The 27,994-nt window shown below is 41.1% G+C and overlaps 1 protein-coding gene across 6 annotated transcripts in view; it reads right to left on the reverse strand.

Annotated features, from left to right (window-relative positions):
* Pcyt1b (phosphate cytidylyltransferase 1B, choline) overlaps positions 1–27,994 on the reverse strand; it is a 94,518-nt gene that overhangs the window by 52,730 nt on the left and 13,794 nt on the right. The window contains exon 1 of one of the 6 annotated variants that reach the window (XM_021661514.2): positions 11,813–12,147. The exons of 4 other annotated variants lie outside the window; for them this stretch is intronic. In XM_021661514.2, the coding sequence (XP_021517189.1) occupies positions 11,813–11,929 (117 nt within the window). In that variant the 5' untranslated portion in view covers positions 11,930–12,147. Of the gene's footprint in view, positions 1–11,812; positions 12,148–27,994 lie in introns of those variants that run through there. One more of the 6 variants, XM_021661516.2, reaches the window with a different exon arrangement.

Consider the following 27,994-nt stretch of genomic DNA (forward strand, 5'->3'; position numbering starts at 1 on the left):
AAAAGTAGTTGAAAAGAACATTCCTGTAAGGAACCAAAACACACAAATGCAGATCTCTCCCATTACGGTGGTACCCAAGCACAAGATTTGGAATGTGTAGACCTCTGGTTCCTTATGTGCAAAGCAAAATGCAATGCAGTGGACAGTGACTCTTGCACTTATATTTATATTGACTTTTCATGTCAGCAATAAATCAACAAAGGCAGCATTACTATCTATAATATCTAATTTTTTTTTTCGGTTTTTCAAGACAGGGTTTCTCTGTATAGCCTTGGTTGTTCTGGACTTGCTTTTTAGACAAGGCTGGCCTCGAACTCACAGAGATCTGCCTGCCTCTGCTTCTCTGAGTGCTGGGATTACAGGTGTGTGCCACTGCATTTCACACTAATATCTCATTGTAACATAGGGATTCACACTGGCACACCATGTCTGTCATGGTAAAATATATAACTGTGTACTAAAGGGAAAGTACAAATTGGCTGACCTGATTTACAGTTCACCTAGGCTTTGATCAATCCCTTTGTGGACTGTATTATCTAATTTTAACTAAACAGATACAAGATCAATTAGTGGCTTAAAAGGTTTCCTGCAAAGAAGGGCTGGAGAGATGGCTCAGTGATTCAGAGCCCATACTGTTCTTGCAGAGGACCTGATTTTTTCCCAGCACCCACATCTAGGTAGCTCACAACTGTCTATATCTACAGCTCCAGGAAGATCCCATGCCTCTGACCTCTGAAAGTATCCACACTCATGTGTATACAACCCCACCCCATACACATAATTGAAAACAATAATGATGAGTGTTTAAAAGAAAATAATTTTTGCAACAAAATAGGGAGGCAAGAATAATAGCAGCACAGGTAAGCAGCAAGAAAATGGCAGAGCTGGGGTTGGGAATGCCGCTCAGTGAGCAGAGTGCTTGCCAAGCATATACGAAGCCATGGTCATCCGTGGCTATACAGCAAGTTGGAGGTCAGTTTGGGATACATTAGGCCCTGTCTTAAAAAATAAAGAAATGAAACAAAATGAGACAAACAAAAATTCTCCAGAGAAGAGCAAAAGAAGGAAGAGGAAAAGGAAGAATGACAGAGCTGATGTTTCTATCCCCTGTATGTGTTCTGCATTAACCACATGATCAGGCACAACCAATCACAACTTAATCTCATCTCACAAGATGGCTGAAATGAAAATTATTATACAGAAGACTACTAGAAATGCCAATATGTTCCAGTTTGAGTACCTCATAGAAATCATCTAATGGAGACAATACAAAGCTATTGTAATTATGGTTCACTAAAATGAAGCATTAGGAATGTGAAGACATTTGATGTTTTTAAGTTTCATATTTTGAGTCATGGGATACTCAGCCCAGCACTTTAAAAAATACTGTCACATGTAGTGATAAATATTTAGAAGTATTTTTTTTTCAGTTTCTTGTAGTTTAAAAGAAAGGGGGGAAAACCCCTCTGTTCTTCCTGCCACAGTAAAAAGAGTAACTCTAACATGTAAGAGAGAGAGAAAAAAAAATGTCAAACTAGAATGCATTCTTTTGTCAGAAAAAAAATGTTTAGGAGGTATTGCTGAGGATTAGAGGAAACAAGCATTAGAACAAATTATGTAATGTGGGAGGTTTGCTATACAGTCAGATTGAGTACAGTTATTTCTAACATGTCTCAGCTTGAAGTATGTGCATGATTGTATTTTGATAATAAAAGTGTTTTTCTGAGAAATGGACAAATATGCCCCAAAGAAGATATACTCTGCAAAATATATGAATTCGTTAACCAAAGCCAATTTATAATTTATAAATTTATAATTTACAATTTAATAAAGAAATAATGAAATTATCAATGAGTTGATGGTGTTGTCCTTGGGTCCCTGCTCTTCCAATTTTATGAGAAATATCATTCTGTCTTCTTTATGGGATCTTCCTCTATTAGCCCTCAAGATGTTGCTTCCAGAGTCCTATCCTAGGAGATTGTGGGGTGAAGAAGACTAATTTGACAAGAATTCACGTGGAGATCTGCAGATATGGGGAGGTCTGGGTGGGCCTTAACAACAGCGCTTTTGTTTTCCCCTCTACAGCTCCGGTTTACACAGCATCCATATCAAGTCACTGCCCTTTGCTATCATCTGTCCCATCCCCCCCCCCATATATTATTGGTGAGCTCTGCCTATCTTATTTTGTGTTTTGTGGAAAGAAAACTATGTGGTACATATCACCTGCCGTCTGTCTGGCTTATGAGATTTAGCTACATTCTTGCAGGTGGCTGTCTTTTTTTGTTGTTGTTTGTGTGTCTTTGTTTATTGAGACAGGGTTTCTCTGTGTAGCCTTGGGTGTCCTGGAGTCACTTTGTAGACCAGGCTGGCCTAGAACTCACAGAGATCTGCCTCTCTCTGCCTCCCTGGGTGCTACAGCACCCACCTGGTTGTCTGGTCTTTTTTCTCACCGCCATACAGATATTACAACTTATTTACCCAGCCCTTTTTTACTGAGCATTTAGGTAAAACACACTATGGTGTTGTGTGGGTGTGGCCATATGTACAAGTTTCTTAGGAGAGGAATTTCTGGGTCAAAAGTCATTCCTTTGAGACTGGGCGGTAGCTCAGTAGTAGAGCACATCCATGCCTAACATGAAAAGCCCTGAGTTCAATTCCCAGCACTGGAAAAAAAATAGTACTTATTTTGAATTTCTAATTTTCCTACAAAAAGCCCAGATATCAGATTTGTTTCCCAGTCCTGGAGTTTTAAAACGTGACACAGGAGGGCTAAATACATCATTTCTCAAAATGCATTCACACACATAATGTTTTTCAGCTCTCTGGAGCTTAAGCAGGTAACTCATGGCTCACTGGTTTCGGAAATGTATGTGGTTTAGAAGTCAGACAGAACTAATTTAAAATCTTGGCTTATTCAGTTAGTATCTAATGTTTGGGATTTTTCTTTATTGTCTTATAATGGGAGGAATATAATTTTTATTTCACGAGTCTGTGGCCTGTTTAACACATATAGAACATTCAACACAGTGCCCAATACAGTGTGACTATGAATGGCTGTACCATTTCTCCATCACCTACAGAGAAAAATGAGTAAGACCTCCAGCCTGGAACTAGTATAGAACAATTACCTTATAACTAAACAATTTGGAACTACAATATAATTTATTATTATGTGACTGTGCCTGCAGTCACTAATGGGCATTAGGCATGCTAGAGATGAAGCATAGAAACCTGTGTATCCTAGAAATGGGCTTTCAACATCATTCATTTGGAAATAAGCTCTATACATCTTTTATGATGTTTCTATTAACTTATTATTGCTGTTGTTATTTTTCTTAAATGCCCATTTAAATAACCCTCAGCATCCTTTTACACTGATGTCATGTTCAGCACGCGTGAATTACGGAGTGGAAAACAAAAACACCAAGTCAAAGGCTTTGGCTGGAGAAAGGAGATTATATGAAAATGAATCCTGCTCAATAGGCTAGCCCTGTGTGGCCCCGCACATTATTACACAGGCTTACACTACCAGGGCTTGCTGCTTTATTTTCTAATCACTGTGTTTTCAAGTCTGCCTTCAAGATCATTGAGTGCTAAACTGTCTTTCACCAAGCAGGGTCAGCTTCTCCAGCCTCCTTTCTAACCCTGTTCATGCTGGGATAAAGAGGAAAGTAGGAATGTTAAAACAATAATACTATGGTCTGAGGCTGGCAACGGGTAATCAGACCCTAGCAAGGTAGAAGCTGTTACCTGGGAGATTATTGGAAGAAAATAGACCTGGCTTGCAATGGGTTACTTCATTCCTACCTTCCTTCCTTTCTCCTTTTCATCCTTCCCCCTGTGATCAGATGGAATTATTCTTTTTCTATGTTTATTTTCCTAAGAGTCACTGAGAAACTTTGCGCTAGCTAAAGACATAGGAGTTTCGAGACTATTGCTTTTCCCCTTGCAAGGTTTTAACCCTAAGCATTGAACTTAGATGGACAGCCCCTGCTAAGAAAACTATTTTAATTCAATGTGATACTGCCATGCCTCAAAGAAAGCCAATATTTCAAACTTCAGTATTATGAAACAGGTAAATTAGGAGGCTATTGTTCACATGAAGAGAAGATTCAACATAGCTTTCTTTAAACAATGAATAGAATATAACAAATACAATTTGGAATACATCAATCTTTTGAGGAGGCACCTGAGACAAAAAGCAGAAGTCAGAAGAAGTGGTTTATACAACGTTAATGTAAAATTTCAAAGTACTTTGTGAACATTTCTTATGCATATCTAGCCAGTGTGTCTTACTATAAGATAACTCAACCTGTCTTGTCCCCAAATGGATAAAATGAAACAGAAGCAAGGATTGGCAGAGCCCTGACTTTTGACTGAAGTAGTAGGTCGAACAGACATACCACAGCAGATCACACTTCGTGGTAAACAATCACTTATTTTATTCATTTTGGGTGGTAGAATTGGAATATAGAATATAGACTAAATCCACAAAATGATTTCAGGACAAAACTGTGACTGAATAACACTGCAGAGGTATCAGTGACTGGAGACTAAATTTCAGCTTCACCAGCCCTGAGCCCTTTCACTGTGTCCAGTTCTCTCTAGGTTCATCTTGTTGTCAGCTGATGCAATGCTCCAGAGGCCTCAAAGGACCAGGTTTGTTTGCTCTCTCATCATTCTATCTTATCATCTTATCCTTGTATCTTATCTATCTTATTATATCTTATCTATCTTATCTCCCTCTCCATCTCTCTGTCTCTGTCTGTCTGTCTGTCTGTCTCTGTGTGTGTGTGTGTGTGTGTGTGTGTGTGTGTGTATATATGTGTCTGTAGAGGTCAAAGGTTGATTTCAGGTGTCCGACTTAATCATTCTCCACTTTTTGTTGTTGTTTGTTTGGTTTTTTGCTTGTTTGTTTGAGACAGAGTCTCCCTCTGAACCTAGAGTTTGTTGATTTGGCTAGATTGCAGGACAGCAAGCCCCAGAGAGTCCCTTCTCACTACACAGAGCTGTGATCATAGGCTTGTGCTGCTGGGCCCAAGTTCTGGTTCAAATGCAGATCTTCATGCTTGTGAGCTAAATATTTTACCAAGTGAACTATCTCTCCAGCCATTTCTACCTCTTCTTACTCCCAGTCTGACAACCTCTGAAAAACATTCTGCAACAGGACCCTACATTCCAGGATCTTCTGTACCTGTCAAAATCAAGCCACTGGTACTTTTCCTCTCTCTTTACAGACAGCAGCAGAAGCTATCAGATAAGAGGGACCTTCAGCTTTCACTATTCTTTCTCATAACTTAATTGAACCCAAACTCACACAGCTTTACCAAAACATAACCACAGACTATCTCCTAAATCCAATCTGAAATCCATCCTTCTGTCTTTTCACTTCATTTGATCTCTCTGCTGACTCTGGATGTTCGCTCTGGGAATACCCTCCCCTTGGTACCCTGATCTCTCTGGTTATTTGAGAAAAACATTGCCCTTTCCATAATCCTGCCTCTGTTGGCTTTTTAACTGTCTTCCTTGGCATTCTGTCCTGGAAGGATTCGAGGATAAAAGCAGATTAGTTTAGCCAAATTTCATGCATAGACAGGCAAGAATTAGGAATATTCTAATAGATTTCATTACATCTCTTCTGTTCTCCTCCCCCAGAAAGATAATAAGATATTTTAGTGCACATTGATTCTGGAATGGCTAGTTTTATGTCAGCTCTATACAAGTTAGAGTCATCTGAGAAGAGGGAACCTTAATTTTGAAAATGCTTCCAGAGATTGGGCCCATGTGAGCAAGTCTGTGGAGTATTTTTTGATTGATGATTGATGTGGAGGGGCCCAGTTCATTTTCTTAATTAGTGATCAATGGGGAAGGGTTCATCCCATTGTAGATTGGGACACTTGTTGACTTGGTGGTCCTGGGTTCTATTAAAAAAAAAAAAAGCAAGATCCACATAACAGACTTTGACTTGGGATATGTAAGCCAAACAAACCCTTTCCTCCCCAAGTTGCTTGTGGTCATGGTGTTTCATCACAGAGATAGTAACTCTAAGATAGATTCCAAGAGTTAGCCTTGTCACAGAATTTGGGGTGACTAATCATTAGTTTGGGGTGATTGATTCTGGTAAGAGTTTGATTGTATTATATGGGTTTTTGTTGATGCTTTTTAAACAGTCTTGTTATATAGCCCAGGCTAGCCTCACACTTGTTAGCCTTGCCATTTGTCTTAACTAAGGTTTCTATTGCTGTGATAAAACACCATTAGCAAAAAACAAAAAAACAAAAAAAAACACCAGGGAGGAAAGGATTTATTCCTATTTCTTTTTTTAAAAAAAAAAGTTTATTTTTTATTAATTATAGTTTATTCATTTTGAATCCCAACTGTCCCACCTCCCTCGTCCCTTTTGGTTTGTTTCAGTTTATAGTTCCACATCACACTCTATCACTGAGGAAAGTTAGGGAGGTACTCAAACAGAACAGGGACCTGGAGGCAGGAACTGATGCAGAGGCCATGAAGCACTTTCTTAAACAATTCAGAACCACCAGCCCAGGTGTATCACCACACAACACAGTGAGCCAGGTCCTCCCAAATCAATCCTCAATTAAGAAAATGTACTACAGATTTGCCTATCAGCATATCCTTGTTTTTTGAGATAGGTCTCTCTATGTAGCCCTGGCTGTTCTGTAACTCATTAATGTAGACCAGGCTAGCCTCAAACTCACAGACATCCACCTTCCTCTACCTCTCAGGTGCTGGGATTTAAAGGTGCACACTACCAATCCCAGACCATGGCAAATCTTTTGGCGTCATTTCTTAACTGAGAGTCCCTCTCCCCAAATGGCTTTAATTTGTGTCACATTGGCACAAATCTAGCCAGGACACCATCTTAGCCTCCTGGTGCTGGTATTATAGGAGTGAGTCACCCACCATTAGTATTATCCCAAGGCGTCTTTCAATCTTTTCAATCCACTTCCTTCTAAATCTAGAAGGTGACCCACTTTCACTGTCATCAACTTGTTATCTGCTTCTTCCATGCTGTTTCTGCCATTTCTACCTTCAGTTTCAAAAGTCTCTCCTAAGTTCCACAAACAACACTAACTGGATAATTGTAAATGGAAATCTCCATGGTGCCTTCCACACACTCCTTCCTCCTGATGCTCACTTGCATTGACAACAGCCATTCCCTGGAGCCAGAAAACACTAGCCTTCCTTGACCCTGCCCTACTCTCAGACAAAATTACCAAATCCTGTTGCATTTGCCTCTTTAATATCTTCCAAGTCTGTCTAGTTGTTTTTCCCCCATTTACTTCATAACCTAAAATTCATTAACTCTCTTTTAGATTTCTGCAATAGCTTATTAACTGAAACAGGTTAACACAGAAAATATAAGTATAAAATAGGAGGTGGTGGTATGCACCTTTTGTTATGACTACATGCATGTATGTGTGCATTGAACGCTGAAGATTTCTACTTTTTGACAGTACTGGGCATTGAACCTAGGTCCTCATGGATGTTAGGTAAGTGCTCTACCACTGAGCTACAGTCCTAACCCTACATCAGCTGTACACTATAAACGGCACTTATTACTGTGAATCCTCAAAGTTCATCATGAACTGGACTAGGCAAAGAGGTGTCTGAGTTCCTTCTAAAGCCATATGTGGCCACTGAGCACTTGAAACTATTCTGAATTGAGATGTATTTTATTGAAATATATATATATATATGTGTGTGTATGTGTGTGTGTGTGATTTAGACCTTGTGTGTGTGTGTGTGTGTGTGTGTGTGTGTGTATCTCAGTAGAATATGGCCCAGTGGGTAAGAGTACTTGTCACCCAAGCTTGATGGCCTGAGTTCAGATCCCCAGAACCAATGTAAATACTAGATGTGGTGGCACACATCTTTAATCACATGTGCTATCTTATGCACCCTCACAAACAATCATGTATACACACATCATATACATACACATATATAAAAATAAATAATAGCTTTATATGGATAGCATGTTGACATAATATTCATGATATGTGGCATTAAATAAGATACATCATTATAATTGTTCTCACTTTTAAACTGTGGCTGTTAGATAATTTTAAATTACATATATGGCTTTTTCCATAAGGAGGTTAGCATTAGACAAATGAGTGTTTGGAAGAAGAGTGAGATAAATAAATTCATTGATTCCATAGGTAATACACCTGACTATTATCAATCTCTGGATGTTGCATTTGCACATGGTCCAGCAGGAAGATGTCTAACAATAACCTTGGGCAGAATTTCAATTGGCCACAGTAAATACCCAAGGAAGCTTATGTTCATTTATTTGCACCGATACAGTGCATTAAATACAGCACAACTTGCTTTTAAAATGCATGCTGCTCTAAGTGGTTAGATGATGATGCTAGTAAAGGAAATATACAGATAACTGGAAATCCAGTCATCTTTTTGAGTACCAGTGGGTGAGTATCTACATCTCAACTGACATAATACACCTTCTGAAAAACAGCACTCTCTTGGCACTGCTCCACCTTGAAGTAAAACCCCAAATGAACTCCTGCTAACGTGGCATATTGAACCAGCCTTTTTTTTTTTTCCATGGCCTTCTGAGTTGATCAGTAGCAAATCCATCTTCATGGAAGGGACTATTCTAGGCTAGAATTACAGCTTCCCTCTGACAGCAGAAGGTACCCCTAAGAAGAACTTGACCAAGGTCATTAACTAAATCATCAAGCAGACAGCTTTTAGGACAACTGGTCCTTGTTAGGAAGGGTTTATAGAGACCCTGCTGGTCCCAGCGGATTAGTCTAGGCTTAGTCACAGGGCTGAGGAGATTTGAGGACAGTCCATGCCTGCAAGGAGTGTTCCTCCCTCAGGAGTTGGGTTTCCAAGGAGGGCTGTTACATCATATCACCCAAGGCCACTCAGGTTTTCTTCTTCACATCCAAGCTTCTGAATCACCTTGCATCGTATTTAAAAAGAAAACATTAAGGAACAAAAAACCAGTCAAGAATAAAGATCATAATAATGAAAAGTTCTCAAAGACATCTTCAACTGGATACCATAGTAATAAGGGCAATAAGATTACATTCCTAAAATAGAGACTACCATAAAAGTGAAACAATTTTCAGCAATTACTTTTATAATTTCTTCAGCACTGCTAATTTATTCTATTTAGTCCTTTTCTTTTGTATTTTTCTGCAATGTAGAATAAAGCAGCTGGGAAGACTATATGTTTTCCCTTCAGAAAAAATTCACCTGGAGGTGAATAGCATCAATAGCATCAATAGCATTATCAATTTGCACCTAAAATAATGGAGTATGTTAAAGCCTTGTTTATTCAGGAAATGCCATCTTCTGTCTTCCTTTCAATCACTGAAGAGATTTGTCATCAGAGGTGGCATCTGAGTATTGGAGTTTCAGTTCTAAACAGGCCTCTCTCAAATCCTTCACACACTTTCCAAAGTTACTTATGCAACCTAATATCCACACCCCGTTAATGGATGTTTCATGAGTGACCCACCTATGATTAGGGGTGATTAGCTCAGATGAACGGAGAAACACAGACTTTATAGCATTTGAATGCATGAATTATTAGCAATGCTTCATGATCAACGAAAGAACAAAAAATATGGCAATATGGCAATTTCATATTTTCCTGTACCACTCCTTTTCTTCATCAAAAAACTTTATTAAGAAGTTAGCATGTGCCTTAGTTATTGAAGTAAAAGCGCAGGCAGTGGAAAGTTATCTATGATTTTAAAAAATTCAAAATTTAGAACATAACCACCTCTACAGTGATTAAAATTTGCTCCTAAGAAAAAAGATGCTTCACAAAATTTAGTTAAAGCCAGTATTTAAAGAAGGCCAACTTTAGCAGCCCATGGAAACTTTTTTATCAAAGTAGATCAAAACATTTATTTCAAAAGTTTAGTTTTGGTACATACCTCTCATACCTCTGCTGTACGTGTATCATCTCCTCTCCCTCAAAAAAAGATAGGAAGAGACTGTATCTCACTTGAAGAGTATATTCTACATGAATATGCTTATACTTTTCAAGTATATTGTTCTGGGCTTGGTACCTAGCTGTGGCACTTCAAAGTGGCCTTTAGGGAGTTACTTAGCTTCTCTGAAGGAATTCTCTCAATCCCTTACTTCTGAATATGTGTGGAAGGTGAAGGTGAGGCACTAATGATTTTGATTGTCATCAGTTACCACCTAAAAGAAGTTGTCAAAAGTAAAAGTGAGAAAGCAAACTGAACTGATTTCCTTCTTTGGATTACCTCTGCTCACTCATCTCAGGCTAACCAACCAACGAGCAGAGTAACTAAGGGTGTATGGGAAAGAAAAGAAGTAAAGAAAACTGGTATTGGAAACTGCCTCTCCTTCTCTGCCCTCTTTGTCCAAATACATATGGTTTCAAGTTTGTGGATTGTATTTATTTAAAAAATACATTCTGGAACATTTTTAACACACCTTTAGTGGTCATATTTCCATTGCTAAACCATGAATTGTTTAGCGGCTTCAAGGAATCCTTTAATAAGCAACTTATCAGGACAATTTAAGTGACATAGGACTAAGAATCAGTTAATATTAAACTACCCTAAAACATGCTTCAGAACATAGAAACTGCTCTAATAGAACTCCTCCTGGTTTCCTGATTTCAGTAAGTTGAACCAAGCCTGCCTTCAAACCCTTGCTAAGAGACAACAGTTTAATAATGGGTTAGCATTGAAATCTGTAAACCCAGCTTATGTGGGGGCTCACAAAAAATTCTACACCAAAAAATCTTTTTAAAAACTGTCTCCCTAGTGTCAAACTGCACAGCCAATCAAAACACTTTTAATTTAGGAGAAATCCCTGAAGAAAGGATAACTCTAGTGTATGTCTTAGATTTGGGGATTCAAAGAGCACTCTCTCCAAGTTCTATAGGATGTCAAGCCACAGGAAACCCACAACCCATTTGATGTGTTTTTAATTCTTTGAGGTCACTTTGTTGAAGTGGTTGAGAAGAAACTTCTCCATTTTTCTAAGGGATCAGAACCAGTGTCAGAGAAGCTGATCAATGAAGATGCAGTTACTGAGAGAGAATGAAGCTCTAGTACCTTGTTTCCATACTTTCATTCTTAAAGGCATGCATCCCTATTCTAAATAGAGGTTGCCATTGCCTGACTAGAAACCTTCAGCACCCTCCCGAAAGGTTCATGCTTCATTTTAAATGCACATTATTTCTATATGCATTCTCGAGGGACTATTTATTTATTTTGAAAATATCAAAGGAATGACGGAGTTTTGCTTTCATATATAGTTTTCATTTTTTTCCCCAATATGGGCATTAGGTATTAAAAAAAAAAAAAGGAAAAGAAGGAAGGAAGAAAGAAAGAAAAAGAAAAACAGATCATTACTGAGCTAGAATTTAGAACTTCAAACGGGAAACAGTCTGAGGTTTGTGAAGATGAAAACCATTTTCAAACTGTACTATAGGATTTTTTTTAACCTCTATACGACAATGCACCTTAAGGGGGAGGGGGTATTCTCTCTCCTTCCAAAGCACAAAAACACAACATATCCCGAGCAGCCCGTTTCCTACACAGCCAATACAAAAATGCTTTGTACGCTGAGAACTGTGTCCGGTATAGGAGCTAAGCATAAACAGCTGAGAAGGATTAGGCTGCAGCTCCATTATCATTTACATGAAAACCCTGTAAGCATAGTTTTTTTTTTTTTTTTTTTTTTTTTTCCTCGCTGGCTGCAGGCACAGAAGAAACTCTTTTGTGCTATAGCCACGCATACATTTCCATCCTTTGTCTTTACTTACCAGTCGAGGCTGTGGGCATGTGTGCTCTATTTCCTCCATGGTTTCTGAGGGAGGCTCATTGGAAAGGGATTTTGGGATACCTGTTTCTGACTCAGCATCAGTGGTAAGTACTGGCATGGCCAGTGAATGCTCCCTCCAGCTCTACACCCTCTGGGAGTCTCCTCCCAAGCAAAGAATGTTTTCTTTGTCACGTATTTTTCTCTTCCCTACCCATCCCCCTTCTTCTTCCCTTCTTTTTTGTCTCCCCTGGGGGGGAGTAAAGAGGTTACCCCCCCCCCCGTACACACACCACCCCTTTCTTTCTCAGAGAAGCCCAGAGGCAGGGCCTCAGTTTATCACTATAACAACCAGACAGCACTAGAGCGTCTGGTGCGGATACAGTATCCTCATTTGCATGGAGCGCGCTGGTTGGTTACTGTCATCATAGTACCACTCCACCTGGGAGCGGCCGAGGCCCATTGGCTGGCCTGCCTTACCCATGCAGCCTGAACTTGCTGCTTTGTTTTTTGTATTTAATTCACTTGTGAAGGTCTCCGTGCCTGGTAAGGACTCCCTGCACTTACTAGATTAGAAAAAGTTGTTTCCTGAGGTGCACCAGATAAAGAACCGCATCCCTGTCATGGGTGATGATGCAGTTGTAGTCAGAATATTTGCTAAATAGGAGTCAGTCTGGAGACAGTCACTTTAAAGCCCCAAACCACTGGGCCGATTGCCAGTTGGCCTCTGAGGGCTTGGGTGTTCACCTTCTCGACTGCATAAAACAGGAACACTGGCAGATGCCTAAGGCCTGTTGTAACCCTGAAGTCTATCCCTGGGGCTGCTACAGGATGCCTGAAGAAAGTAGGTTGTCTTTGACAGCCTGTCTCCCAAGTCTGACTGCCCTCTCCCTCACACAACTCCCCCCCCCCTTAGTCTTACTGCCATCTGTTGTACAGTACACTTATCTAACGTCCCTATAATATACTCTCATTTTATCAGCTCCAGGTCCCATTTTCTAAGCACCCTGCTCTCATCCAAGTGCTCACGGCAGTCTGAGAAAAAGGAAAAAAAACAAAACAAAACTAAAACTGAGAATGATGTGCCTTAGTGTTTACATTATCCTAAACATCAGTTTAAAAGGAGCATTCTGAAGACACATATTCAAAGGAAAGAACTTGCAAAGAGTTTGTTCTAGTGAAATGCCATGTCTAATATTAGTAAGAAATAAATTCCCTAGTATTTATTAAGCACAGGTGCAGTGCCAAGTACTTTATTTAGATCTTCCTTAATCTTCATAAGAACCCAAAGCAGATCCTATTATTATCCTCACTTTATAAGTAAGGAAATTGCAACTTAGAGTAATTGCTTAGGGTCTCCAAAGTTCATAAGCAATGGAGCTACCATTTGAAGACATGGAACTAGAAAGGCATGTTGATCTCAGTGCAAAGAAATAAGGCATCAAGAGCAAGAAACAAGGCTGTGGCTTACTATCTGTAGTTATCACAGGCACAAGAAATGTACCAGGGCGGTTGTTCAGAAAGCACACCCTGAGGCACATCTAGATTTTATAACCTCTTGCTCTCTCTTTGAATTTCATATGAGTCACACCCCCAGTTGTCCCTCTGTAGCTCAAGGTTAAGGTCTAAACCCTGACAGTTTAGAGGAAAATGGCCATACTAAGTAATGGAAGCCATGCACAAATAAATCCCTTTTTATCTACTCCAGGAATTCAAAATGGAAAGCATGTCGCCCTTTTTCTATTGTTTTTACCCATCAGATAATATCACTGTAGCACAAGATTTAATATTGAACTTTGAAATGAATAAACAGATTCAGTGTGGCTAGGTGACTTAGCTAACATTACATAGTAAATGCTAAAAGTCCAGATTTCCTGAACTTTCCACTAAGCTATACTGGTTCACTATTCAATTGAACTAGATTTAATCTGTTAACAAATTATTGGGCGACTCAGAGATATCACTTTATCCATTGTATTCTTTACTCTTTTTCTACTGAAGTCATGAAACATGAAGTACCCTTTACTTTGATTCAAATAGTTCATTTCAAATATGTGTAATTATGAATCTGAAATTATTAGAGGTACTCACATTTATTTATGACAGAAAAATCAAACATTTTGGTTAAGAATGATGTTAATACGAGGCCATGATCTTATCTTTGCTGTCCTGGACTCGCTTTGTAAACCAGGCTGTCTGAGAAATCACAGAGATCTGCCTGCCTCTGCCTCCCTAGTACTGGGATTACAGGCATGTGCCACTGTATTTTCTTCTTTTTTAAGCTTCTCTAGTAACCAAGAAAAAAATTATCCTTTATTCACTTGTTTGACCAAAATGTACTGATATTCTGAGCACAGTTTTGTGTTACTAAGGAGCAAATACATAAACCCAACTATAAAGTGAAAATGTGTCAGACAAACCCTGATCTTATATTTAAAATAAACAGGCTGGCCAACAGGCTTAATAGGAAAGGAACTGCCAAGCTTGATAACCCGAATTTGATCTATGGGTCCCACATGGTATAAAGAAAAAAATAATTCTCACAAGTTGTCCTCTGTCTTCCACACCCAAGTTATGGCAAGTGATAACATACAGACACACATGTATGTACACATACACCCATATACCACAAAAATAAATAAATAAATGTAATTTTTAAAATTATTTAAGAAAACCCAAATATTTGACACTCCAAGGTCTTAGCACCAAAAAGGGAGCAACAACAGAAGTCTTGAAATGAAATATATTTTTTTCTCAAAATACAATACATGTATCTAAATACTGATGATTAAGCTAAACTCAGTATAAATATGATATATTTTGTTTTGCTATTGTAAACCAGATATAACAGGGATTTGGGGCAGAAATTAGAATTGTCATTAACTGTAAAAACAATCATTCTTATTTACATTAGCAGCTGTGTAGTTAGTAAAGAATTATTGTTGCTATCACTTGGTAGTATTTATAAACACTTTTATATTCTAAGTGCTTTACAATCACTTATTGTCTAATTAATATCTAATCATCTGTTTACAAGTAATAATCACACATGTAGTGCAGTTTAATCAAAACTCCAAGTGCTGCTGCCATCACACTCATGATGCTGTGTAAATTTTGGTCCCTCTCTCATGGAATTTGAGTCTAACATGTGACTGAAACACATAATACTAGAGAGAAAAAAAAATGAAAAAAATCCCAGTTGGATTTGAACATACTTTAAGTGTAAAACTTTTGCATACCAAATCCACTGAGTGAATGTCATTAGATAAGTAAAACTACTCTAGGTAGTTTTCTATACTTAATAGCTTCATTTCATGCATCTATAAAATTTTCGTTTGCTTAACCCACAACATGGGATGGCAATTTTGATATGCATACAAAGCCAGACATCAATTTATTGCAACTAGTAGTCAAAGTCACAATTTCAATGATTTCAGTGAAAATCAAATGTACCAAAACTGCGTAAAGGACCTTTGAGATATTAATTCAACCAGGCTCAAGTCTGGACAAAGCTACAACTGGTATTATGGCCTGCCGGGCTTCATTCTTCACCTTAAACAGGTATACTGCTGTCTCCCTTCCATATCACACATATATGCAATCGCAGAACTATGCAAGGATTGAAGTATGTGAATAATAGGCAAAGTAATCTAGTTTTTCCTATTCCAGTGAGTTTTCTTATAACTGTTAAGTCAGAGTACTTGCCTTTTTTCAAGGCTTTTTGTAACTGTTACCAAATCATTCCCCAAAATGTTTGATCACATCTTCAGTTTCTTATACCCGCTTACACAGATGTCTCCTTGTGCAGTATCTACTATAAACAGTTTTATTCTTTAAAAAAAAAAAAAGCTGGTCTCACTGTGATATCCAGGTATGAACTCACTAGCCTATAGCCATCCTGACTCTACTTCCTGAGGTTTGGGGTCGCAGGTGTGCCCCACCAATGCTCATGGGTCTGTTCCTTTTTGCTGTCTCAACAGACTCAGTTTCCCAATCCTCCAGCACTACAGGGTGCTGAGGGTTTCCCCAGGGGCCATCCAAATGTAACACAGGTGACGAATAAATAAGCAACCAAGACCAGAGGCCCTGATAGACACATTCATTCACAAATATTATTATGGTATATGTTATTATAATACTAATAGATTTTTAAATGATCTGGTTTTTAATGTAACTTTCTCATAAAATCTGCATTCAAAATCTTTGAATGCCCACAGAGAGAATGGTTGAATCTTTTCCTAGTTTCCTATAAATGCCATAACAATTTATCACAAAGTCAATGGGTTGATAACTACATGAATTTATTATCTTAAAGTTCTGAACCAAAGTCAGACACCTGAAGTGAGTCTCCCTTGACTAAAAAGTCAACATGGCCACATGATTGCAATTCTGGAAGCTCAAAGGGACAATCTGGTTCCTTGCCTTTCCGATTTCTATATGCTGTCCACATTCCTTGGCCTGTTTTCTTCCATGGGCAATCATCACTGATACAGATCAATAATCTCTTCTAAAAATATGGCATTCTTCTTTCACTTAGAAAAAATCTGGTGATGATATCCTTGGGTCGTATGGATAATCCAGAAATGCCTTGCCTACCTCAAGATCTTAAATAACATTTTAAGAGTCCCTTTTGCTGTGTAGGGTAATAAAGTGCCCGCTTCTGAGGAATAGCACAGACATCTTTGGAAGGCTGTTGTTCTGTTAGTCTTCCTGCCACACATTCCTTAGCAGGAGCTTGGCCTGGTATTCGAGATATTCAGAAGAAGACATTGCTTATAGTTCCAATACTTAGTAATTATGAAAGCCTACTCTCCATTAAGTAGAGGGACTATGTCCAGTTTGCCGATAACAAGCAGTACTTGGAGACACTAAATGAATTTCCCAGGATCTCAGAGCTTATGAAAAACTGGGTGTCAAATCAGGGCCAGCCACGGCACTTCAAAACCACGTTCACTGCACAACTGCTTCAGTATCTCAGCATTTACAATGTTCTGATCAGTTTGCTCTCTTTGGATAGCCTTCATATTGAGAGCTTTTTATTTAGTTTGAATGACATTTGATTGTTGTGGAAGTTTTGTTTTATGACATGTAAACATGTTTTTGTTTTAGCCCCAGGTGTGGGATATGGGACTGGTTCGGATCGTCCATAGCAGCAAACTATTTGCCTCATGTGGGCTCTGAGGGGGGCTCTTTATCAACTGCAGATCTTTTAATACTGAGGACTCTGGAAAGGGAATAAATGCCAGAGCACAAAGACAGAAAAGGGGCTCCAAGAAAGAATGTTGCTGGTGCTGCCCACTCCTGCTGCTCCTGGTTGCTGTTGATGCAGATTGAAGAGAAGTCAGAGATATCCTAAAAGCAAAGATTGGACTTGCCCCAAGGAAGCAGACCACCCTAACCAGCAGGAAGCAGCTAAGGGAAACTGTGTTACTATTCCCCACTAACCTTCTTTCTCTCCTACCTGTTGTTGGGGTGTTGGAAGGGACTGAAGTGGAGAAGGGAAAAAGAGGCATAAACATAAATAAAATAGTTTTTAAAAGTATGCCAACATTTAATGACACAAATTAGCCAGATAAAAACTTTTATTAATATATCTCCTTATAGTATTTTATTATATATTCTTACATAATTTTTATTAATATATCTCATTAATATTTCTCCTAATTTGACTCAGTCAGAAGATGTCAGTGTAGAACACCATTAGGAAACCCATCAGATGATCCCCTGGCTAGGGGTGCCAGCCCAGTCTCAATGGTACAGCACTTGCTGAGCATGTGCTAGCCTCTGACCTCTAGCCACAGCCAGAAAAGAAAAACTTCCTTCACGTCTCCCGCAAATCTTTCAGAAACTAGCATTGCCATCGGCACAACATAAGTTGGTCTGCAGTATGATCTGAAATGAATTCATTGGGTCCTGTTCCCTATGAGTGGCACCTCCAAAAACATAACAACTGGTACTGGCAAAAAATTATCTTTCTCAAACCGCACCAGTATGCCAAATGCCCTATTCTTTAAAAACTAGCCTAACTCTTCAGGTTCTTAAGATCATGCCTACATAAAGTTTTACATCATCTTTGCTTCACTCCATAAGGTTCTTCTGGTGACTATTCTTGGTTGTCAATTTGACTATATCTAGAATCAAATAAAACCCAAGTGCCTGGGAACACCTATGAGGGATTTTTCCTTAATTAAATAATTGGAAGTGGGAAGACCCACTTCTAATCTGTATCTTTTAGGTGGGAAGACACACTTTTAGGCACTAGTTTTAACTTCTACTTTATTTGAGGTTCCTTAAGCCTCTACCTCCCCTCCAATCCTCCCAAACCTAGAAAGGAAAGAAAGAAGGTTAGAAGGGAAAAGAGATATAGACCTTTTTAGACTTAGTTCCAGCTGTTTAGGGTCATCAGGTTCTTTGGGAAAATACCAGTCTCAGTCATCCAACAAACAGCAAATGGAAAACAGCAGCAGCCTTCTTTCTCCTCCATCCATCTCCTCAATATTCTTGTTCTCTCTCTTTGGGTTCTTGAATTTTTACTCTCCCAGAGTCTTCAGAATTCCACTAACTCCAGTTGGCAAAGAAAGGAAGTTGTTACCAGCTGGAAAATACCATGCCCTTCTCTGACACAAGACAATTACCAGCTGTGGACAGACTAAAAGGGACTCCATATCCCACACTTGGGATTAAAACAAAAACCTGTTTACAGAACATGTCTGTGTTTTTAAAGAAACCAAAACTTTTACTGCACACACCTTTAATCTGGGCAGCCTACATAAAAGACATGGAAGAAGAAAGCTTGTTCTCTTTGCCTGCTTGCTCTTATTCTTGCTAGCAAATTCATTCCTTTTCTGGCATTAGAGCTTACTTCTTCTGGATTCTGGCATATGCTGAACACCAGCTGAGACATCCAGCCCCTTGGACTGAACAACTACTGGATTCTTAGACCACCTGTTATTAGATGACAGCCACTGTTGGACTAGCTGGACCTTAGCCCATAAACTAATCTACTAAATCGAAGAGAGAGAGAGAGAGAGAGAGAGAGACTGCTGGTTAAGGTCAAGGTTTGATGTTTCTGGATAGCTTCTAAGCTCGGTCTATAAGAGTGGACTCCCTTTCTCAATGGGGTTCTCTCTCTGCCTGAACCCTAAAACCTCTAAGTGGTACCACATAGCCCCCGGGGATGATTACAGGCCCTATCCTTTCCTGACAAAAAACCTGTTCAGCAAGCACCTGGGGATTCCAGGAAATACCCACCCTATGCTAAGGAGATCTTAATTTTAAGCAAATAACCTTCAATGGTACCTGGAGATTTTCCCCCACTCATAATTAAGTACTATGTTCTCTTTCTTGTGATAGGACTATGCTCCTGCATGTAAAGGAGGTACAACCATTGTTGGACTAGCTGGGAAGAAGCCCGTAAGCCATTAAATAAGCCCATAAATCCTCTGTGTGTGTGTGTTTTGTGTGTGTGTGTGTGTGTGTGTGTGTACCCTGTAAATCAAGTATCCCTAGCATTTCTCGCCCAAGCAAATCAAACACATTCACCCTCAAAACTCCTTCCACTGCCCAAAGTTTATAAATTCCTGATTTCACAGGACATGAATGTGATGCATGATACCATTAGCTTTCCACCATGACCGACAGAGATTCATCATTTTTTCTGGGGGAGGGAGGGCTCCACCCTCCTCCCTGGAAATTCCCTGCTGTACTCCCAGCAGCACCAGCAGGCCTGCATCTGAACCTGCCTTCCAGTCCAGCATCCCACTGGGCCTGAGTCTTGTCAGGCTTGTGTTTCAGCTGCAATTCAACCAGGCATGAGCTATCACCCGAACCCCTGCAGTTAATACAGAGGCTTAGCCAATGGGCCAACACTTTGGTATCACCTGATACTGACAATCTCATTTAAATGAGCTAACATCTGGTGAAAAAACCACTTGCACCTCCCCCAGTGAGACCAGAAGCCTTGCCTAGTACACAGGCCTTACTTTAACCATTCCTGAGAGAAACAGAACCTAGGACCTTGGGGTCCCTCTGTTCTTTGTCCAGAAGCCAGCAGCTGAGTCCTGGACTATGGCAGGACAAAGAAAGAACAAGTGTGTGTGTGTGTGTGTGTGTGTGTGTGTGTGTATAAATATATACATATATATTCGTTGTATAAGTTCTGTTCCTCTAGAAAACCCTGATTAATACAGTTTTCAACCTTGATTATAAAGAGAATTACTTGGAGAGTTTTCAATATCACTGAGCTTGGTTTTTATGCCCTAGAGATTCTGGTCTAATAGACTTGGAGCATAACATTTGGAGATCAGACATGGCAACACACAGTTGTAATCTCCATACTTAAAGCCAAGGCAAAGGGTTGCTGCAAGTTTGAGTCTTGCCTAGTCTACACTGTGATTTCCAGGCCAGCCCGGAATATAGAGTAAGACCTTGTTTTAAAAGAAAACAGGCATAAATTTAAACATTTTTAACCTATTTTTGTGTGTATATTCACATGTACTTGTGTCACCATGCATATGTGGATGAGACAACTTGTAGGAGTTGGTTCTCTCCTTCTACCAGGGAGTTTCTTGAAACTCAATTCAGGTTGTACTCATGTTGGCAGTCAAATACCCTTACACTCTGAGTCTTAACTGCAACTGTTAAATATTTCCCCAAGAATCCTTGTTATGTTTGCTTCATGAGAAAATAAGTACTGTTGCATCTATTACCAAAAGCTCACTATATAAAGACTTCCAATAGGCCCCAAAGCAATCATTTTAAACACTTAGCCTACTGAAGTATTAAGAGAGGCTATGCAAAATGACCCTCTAATCATGAGAAGAGTAACTTTACAAAAGCCAATGGTCTTCTGCAGATGTTTATTCTTGCTATAAACAATTTTTAATTAAATTTTAAATTTTTTATATTAGTTACAGTTTATTTACTTTGTATCACAGCTGTAGCCCCCTCCATCATTCCCTCCCATTACCGCCCTCCCTCCCTCATCTCTTCCCTTCCCCTCTCTAAGTCCACTGATAGGAGAGGTCCTCCTCCCTTTCCATCCGACCCTAGCTTATCAGGTCTCTTCAGGACTGGCTGCAATGTCCTTCTCTGTGGCCTAGCAAGGCTGCTCCTCCCTTTAGGGGCGGGGGAGGGAGAAGGTCAAAGAGCCAGCCATTGAGTTCATGTCAGAGACAGTCCCTGTTCCCACTTGGAGAACTGATAACAATATTCTTGAATATAATCTATCAATGTCTTTTTAAATTATAGAAATTGTCAAAAGAACTTAGGACCAAAATTGAAGAGACGTTTGCCAATTCTCTTCAACTTCTGGAAAGTTCAAACATCACTAAGAATGAGAATTGCAACAGATTGAAGCCTAGGAAATAATCAAGAAAAAAAAAAAAAAGAAGCACAGAATAGCTGATGTTATCTGTTACCACGTTTGCCAGTTGTGATGGTCCAGGCCTCTGACCCTATCACTTGAGGAAACAGGAGTTATCCTCAACTACACAGTGTGTTTGCAGCTAGCCTGGACTATATGACCCTGTCTCAAAAACAAAAAATGAAACCAAACAACCAAAACCTTCACTTTTCTGTATTGGAGGGTACTGGATATTTTGAAAATTGGGAGAAAAGGAGTCAAGTATTCCTTATTTTTTCTGGTACAAACTTTTTCTATATAAACTGAGTCTCTGTCTTATTTTTAAATTTATTTATTTATTCACTTTGCATCCTGATCATGGCCCCCTCTGTCACCCTCCCCTCTCTCTCTCTTTTATTCCTCAGAAAACGGGAACCCCTTCACCAACCCACCCCAGCACATCAAGTTGTATCAGGACTGAATATGACCTCTCCCCCCATGGTCTGGTGAGGCATCCCTGCCAGAGGTAAGTGATAAAAAATCAGGCAACAGAGTCCATGTCAGAGACAGCCCCCATCCCCTTACTAGGGAACCCACATGAAGCTGGAGCTGCCAATCGACTACATATGCATAGGGAGCATAGGACCAGTCCATGCATGGTCCTTGGTTGGGTGCTTCAGTCTTCACAAACCCCTCTGGGCCCTGGCTAGTTGACTCTGTTGGTCTTTTGTGGAGCTCCTCTTACCTTGTAATAGCCAGATGTCCCTCAAAGGAAGAATACAATAGAATACTACTCAGCAATTAAAAACAAAGAAATCATGAAATTTACAGGCAAATGGATAGAACTAAAAAAGATCATACTGAGTGAGGTAATCCAGACCCAGAAAGACACACATGGTATGTGTTAGTGTATAGGCAGCCTGCTTTTGGGTTGCCTACAAACCTATGATGTCATCATGTGTGGCACACCAGGTGTGTGACAGGCGCAGTTCAGCTGCATATGCACAATCTATAAAAGGACCAACGCACCACTTTGTCTCTCTCCTACTCTCCTCTCTTACTCCCTCCACCTCACTTTGTTTCCTGGGAGCTTCCCACCATGTCTCTCCCTTTCCTTTTTCTCTCTATCTCTCCACCTCCATCCAACAAATCTCTTTCATATAATATCTGTTGTATGTGTGACATCATTTTAAAATAAATACTAACATTTGGTGGAGAGATAGGGAGGAAAATGAAAGAGAGAGAGATGGTGGGAGCCCCCCAGGAAAGAAAGTGAGGCAGAGATAGCAAGAGAGGAGAGTAAAAGAGGAAGGTAAGAGAGAGGCAAAGTGGCGGGTTGGTCCTTTTATAGCGTGTGCATACGCAGCTGAACCATGCCTGCCACACACCGGTTGGGCAACGCATGATTACATCATATAGGTTACTAGGCAACCCAGAAGCAGGCTTCCTATACACTAACAGTATGTACTCATTTATAAGTGGATTTTAGCCATATAGTTCAGGATAAACACTGCAATTCACAGATCCAAAGAAAATAAGGAATGAGGAGGACCCAAGGGAGGATGCTTAAATCTCACTCAGAAGGAGAAATAGAATAGACAGAGGTAGTGGCTGAAGAGAGGGAACAAGGTAGGAGAGGGAGCAAAGAGAGAAAGAGGGTGGAAATCAGACCTTGGGAGAGAGGGGGCAGGAGGATAGAGGGCCTGAAGAGAGAAGAGAAACCGTGGGCAGGGTCATCTCTGTGACAAGCTGGAGACCTAAGACAGGGCAGGCTTCTGGGAAGATGTGAGGGTGACTCTAGCTGAGACTCCTAGGGGCAGTGGTCATGGAGACTAAAGAGGACATCCTCTAACTAAACAGGACTCCTAGTGAATGGACTAGAACACCAACCCGCCCACGAAAACTTCGACCCTAGATTTACCCTGCCTACAAGAAGTGCAGGGATAAAGACGGAACAGAGATTGAGGGAATGGCCAACCAATGACTGGCCCAAGCTGAGACCCACCCAATAGGAGATAGCCAGCCCCTGGACACTATTAATGATACTCTGCTATGTTTGTAGACAAGGAGCCTAGCATAGCTGTCCTCTAAGAGGCCCCACCCAGCAGCTGATCGAATCAGATGCGGAGCTCCGAAGCCAAGCATTATGCAGAGCTCTTGGAGTCCTGTGGAAGAGTGGGAGCAAGGGAGAGAAGGACCCAGAGGGGACAAGAACACCACAAGAAGACCAGAATAATCAACTAACCTAGGCCCATTGGGGCATACAGAGAGGGAAGCACCAAACAAAGTGAATGCATGAACATGATCTTGGCCCCTTACATAGATACAGCAGATGGGCAGCTTGGTCTTCATGTGGGTTCCCTATCAAGTGGAGCAGTGCGGTCTCTGACATGGATTCTGTTGCTTGATTTTGAATCCCTTTTTCTTAGCTGGGCTGCCTTGTCTGGCCCTGGTGGAAGAGGATGTGCTCAGTCTTGATTCGACTTGATGTGCCAGGGTAGATCTGTATGGGGTGGTAGTGGGGGTTCTCTTTTCTAAGAAGAAGGATCAGACAGGGAAAAGGGGAAAGAGGGTGGGAGGGAGGGGCTGCAATTAGAATTTAAAATGAATGAATGAATATACTTTTTAAAATGACCACTGAAGAAGGCAATGAATTTTCTCTGCCTCCTCACCGTATCTGCTTCCTCACCCCTAATAAGTGATTGAATCTAGGCATTGAGCACTAACTACAGATAACATGTCAGAAACACAGCTATTCTGTGCTTCTCAACCATCTATAAAATAGTCTTCCAAGGAAACAGAACCTGACTTTGATCATACCTCTTGATCTCAATGTTGGGATCCGTAAGCAGGCATCTCTAAGGCTAGCCCTCAAAAGACCTGACAAACAGGACATCAGGTATCTGTGAGGCCACCTTTGGACCACCTGTTCCTGTGCTGAGTCACCTTATAAGAGGACTTGCCCCTTTTCTCTCCCTCTCTCCCACCTTGGCCAGAGACAGTCTCTTTGATCACCCCCCTTTCCCTAATAAAACCTCCCAAATGTAACCAGTCCTGTAGCGTGATTTATGAACCCACCGTATAATTCCACTACACAATCCTAACACTGGTGTGTTGGGCCTGAAACAGACTCTTTCAGTGGCCACACTGTATGGTGGCTGCTCCTGGCACCAGTGTCGCCACCTGAGGTTCTGGAAACCTATTTCATTTAAAATCCACTAGCAACCCTCTTTCCAGCAACCAGATCACTACCTCCTACATGCAACACTGGCTGGATTGGTGAGTTCTCCACATTGGTCATCATAAATGTCTCTCTTGGTGGGGAACATTGATCGTTGAGTGTCCAGCAACTTCCTAGTACCTTTTGAGATGGAGGCACACCGAACCACGGTCTTTACTGGCTATGGTTGATTATTTTTGGTGACCTCCATTCAGGGGTTCTTTTTCCCTTGGGTGAGATTTTTGCCTCTACCAGCATGGTTTCACTCCCTCCCCCTCTCGCTCACTACAAAATCCTAGTGCTAGGTAACCGTGCCTGCTATGGGCAACTATGCCCTTGGTCTCTGGCCAACACTGACAAACTGTTGGAACAGATAGGACCATACTAGTCTACTGAGCCAAACCTTGCCTTTGGGACACCTCTGGCAGGTCACTGACTCCTACCCGCCCAATGGGAACTGTCCATTCTTCTGTTCCTCCAGTATCCCCATTGGGACATCCTCTGAAAAAATTTTAAAACTGTATGTGTGGAGCCTCTAAGGCCTCTAAGCTCATACGCCTCTGTACATATTCCTTAGATAATGGTTCAAATTGGCTGATTAATGGCACATTAAATCCCAGTATTTCACGGGATCTTTTTAATTACTGTCGATCTGGTAAATGAAAGAAGGTTTCCTATGTTCAAGCTTTCTCTCTTCTCTGCTCTAAACCTTCCCTCTGTTCTTCCTGCTCTCCCACCCAAGTTCTTCTAGCTATAAAGTCTCAACTTCAAGAGTCCTCTATCTTTGATCCCGCTGCAAACCTCTGCCCCATCGTCCTCAACTTCCGGCTTTTTCTCAACCTCCAGCTTCTCTCTCCTTGTCTGCTTCCTCTTCTTCCTCTTTGGCTTTTCTAGCATCCTCACTCCCCTCCCCAGCAACAGGCCATACTAGCCATGCTTCTTTGGCACCCACTTTCACCCCACCAACAGCTATAGCTCCCCTGCTACCCACTCTCACTCTGTAACAAGCCTCCTTCTTCTACTCAGCACAAACCTGCCTCAATTCTTCCCTTGTGCGAGGTGGCCAGCATGAATGGCTTGGTTATGGTGCATTTTCCTTTCTCACTAACTGAACTCTCTCAAGTAGAAAAGAGACTGGGATCCTATACCTCTAATCCTTCTACTTTTATTACAGAATTTCAATATCTCACTCAATCATATAGTCTTACCTTTCATGATATGATTCTTACCAACAACCTATTACCTGAGGAGCGCAGGCAAGTTTGAGAACAGGCTAGAATGCATACAGATAAGGTTCACTAAACAAATGCAGCACACCTGGCTGGGGCTGAGGCAGTGCCCAACCAGGATCCACAGTGGGATTATACTACTCTGGAAGGCATTTTAGCTAGAGATCAGTTCATGACATGCCTCCTGGCTGGTCTCTGCAAGGCTGCCCTCAAGCCAGTTAATAATGAGAAGCTCCAGGAGGTCACTCAGTACAAGAATGAAAACCCATCTAAATTCCTAGAGCACCTTACAAAGGCCCTCTTACAACATACTAATCTAGACCCTGAAAATACAGAGGGTAGGCAACTTCTGATGATCTAGTTTTTCTCCCAGAGTTTCCCTGATATCAGGGCTAAGCTTATGTGCTTGGAGAGAGGACCTCTGACGTGCTAGCCTTTACGGTGTACTATGGGAAAGATGAGAAAGCTCCCAAGCAAAAATACCAAATGCTGGCCAAGGCCTTCTGACCAGCCTCAGCAACTACCCATGCTCCCTTGCCTCCCAAGGCACAAGGACCACAGGATCCCTGTTCCAAATATGGTCAAGAAGATCACTGGGTCATGAGTCTTTGCTTTGAAAACACTGCTAGAGTCTTTCAGATGCGCTCAGTAGACTCCTGTCATACATTCAATGCACATCCCATCTGTCTTTCTAAACGAGGATTGATCATCTTGCCCCATGTCCGTTCAATTGATTATCTTTTTTAGGTGTATAGATTTCATTATGTTTATCATATCTTATAGGTCTATATAAGTGAGTATATCCCATGTTTGTCTTTCTCCTTCTGGGATATTTCACTCAGAATGATCTTTTCTAGATCCCACCATTTGCCTGCAAATTTCTTGATTTCCTCCTTTTTGATTGCTGAGTAGTGTTTTCAAAGCAAAGACTCATGACCAAACCTTTGGCAGAGTACAGGGAATCATAAGAAAGAAGGGGAGTTAGTCTGATGGGGAAAGGATAGGAGCTCCACAAGGACCAAATATATCTGGGCACAGGGTCTTTTCTGAGACTGACATTCAACCAAGGACCATGTATGGATATAACCTAGAACCTCCACTCAGATGTAGCCTGTGGTAGCTCAGTAACCAATTGGTTTCCCAAAGTGAGGGGAACAGGGACTATTTCTAACAGGAACTCAATGACTGGCTCTTTGGTCTCCCCACCCCCGAAGGGAGGAGCAGTCCTGTTAGGCCACAGAGGAGGGCTTTGCAGCCAGTCCTGAAGATACCTGATAAAACAGGATCAGATGAATGGGGAGGAGGTCCCCCCTATCAGTGGACTTGGAAAGGGGCACGGTGGAGATGAGGGAGGGAGGGAGGGAGGGACTGGGAGGGAATGAGGGATCGGGACACGGCTGGGATACAGAGTTAATAAAATGTAACCGATAAAAAAATAAATAAAAAATAAAAAAAAAAAAGAAGATCACTGGGACCGGTTGTCCTAACCCCCACAAGCCACCGGGGCTATGTCCAAAATGCCACCAAGAGGGACATTGGGGTGTTGACTGCCACCTTTTCTCCCATGATATGGAGGCATCCCAGATCGCCCTCCGGCTGATATCCTAGGCCTGGCTATGGACAACGGTAGGTGCCTGGGTTCCCTTGACCCAACCACTGCCATCACTAGCAGGGAGCCACATGTAATTATCATGGTATTAGGGCGGCCCATCTCATTCCTCGTGGACACTGGAGCCACTTACTCAGTCCTGACGGAGTATTGGGGACCAATCTCTCCTTCCAGTTCCTCTATTGTCAGAGTAAGGGTACAGCCTTGCCAACCTTGCTGGACTCCACCACTCAATTGTATTTTCAGGGGTGTTTCCTTGACTCATTCCTTTTTAGTGATGCCAACCTGTCCAGTTTCCTTACTGGGAAGGGACTTTTTAGCCAAAGTGGGAGCCTCTGTCTCCTTTATTCCACCCATTCGCCTGATCCCAAGCTTGCCAACGTCCTCTCTCCTCCTCGCCACCCTACCTACCAGTTGTGACACATCACTTCCTTTACCAGCCTCTCAAGTGGACCCCCCACTCTGAGATGTCCAAAATCCCTCTGTTGCTAGGCACCATTCCCCTGTGGTCATTTAGCTACAGGATTCCACTTGGTATATCACCCAAGCTCAAAACACACTTCCCTCAAGACTCTCAGGGGACTTAAGTTTATTATCTCTGGCTTCTAAGAAAAAAAATTCCTTCACCCCACTTCCTCTCCTTTTAACACTCTTATACTTGCAGTTACAAAGCTCAATGGAACCTATCACCTGGTTCAAGACCTCTGGCTTCTCAATTCTTCAGGTGTCCCCTGTCCACCCTGTTGTAGCTAACACCTATATTCTCCTCTCCACTATCCCCTCAG

This window comes from Meriones unguiculatus (genome assembly GCF_030254825.1).
Source record: "Meriones unguiculatus strain TT.TT164.6M chromosome X unlocalized genomic scaffold, Bangor_MerUng_6.1 ChrX_unordered_Scaffold_30, whole genome shotgun sequence".
Taxonomy (NCBI): Eukaryota; Metazoa; Chordata; class Mammalia; order Rodentia; family Muridae; genus Meriones; species Meriones unguiculatus.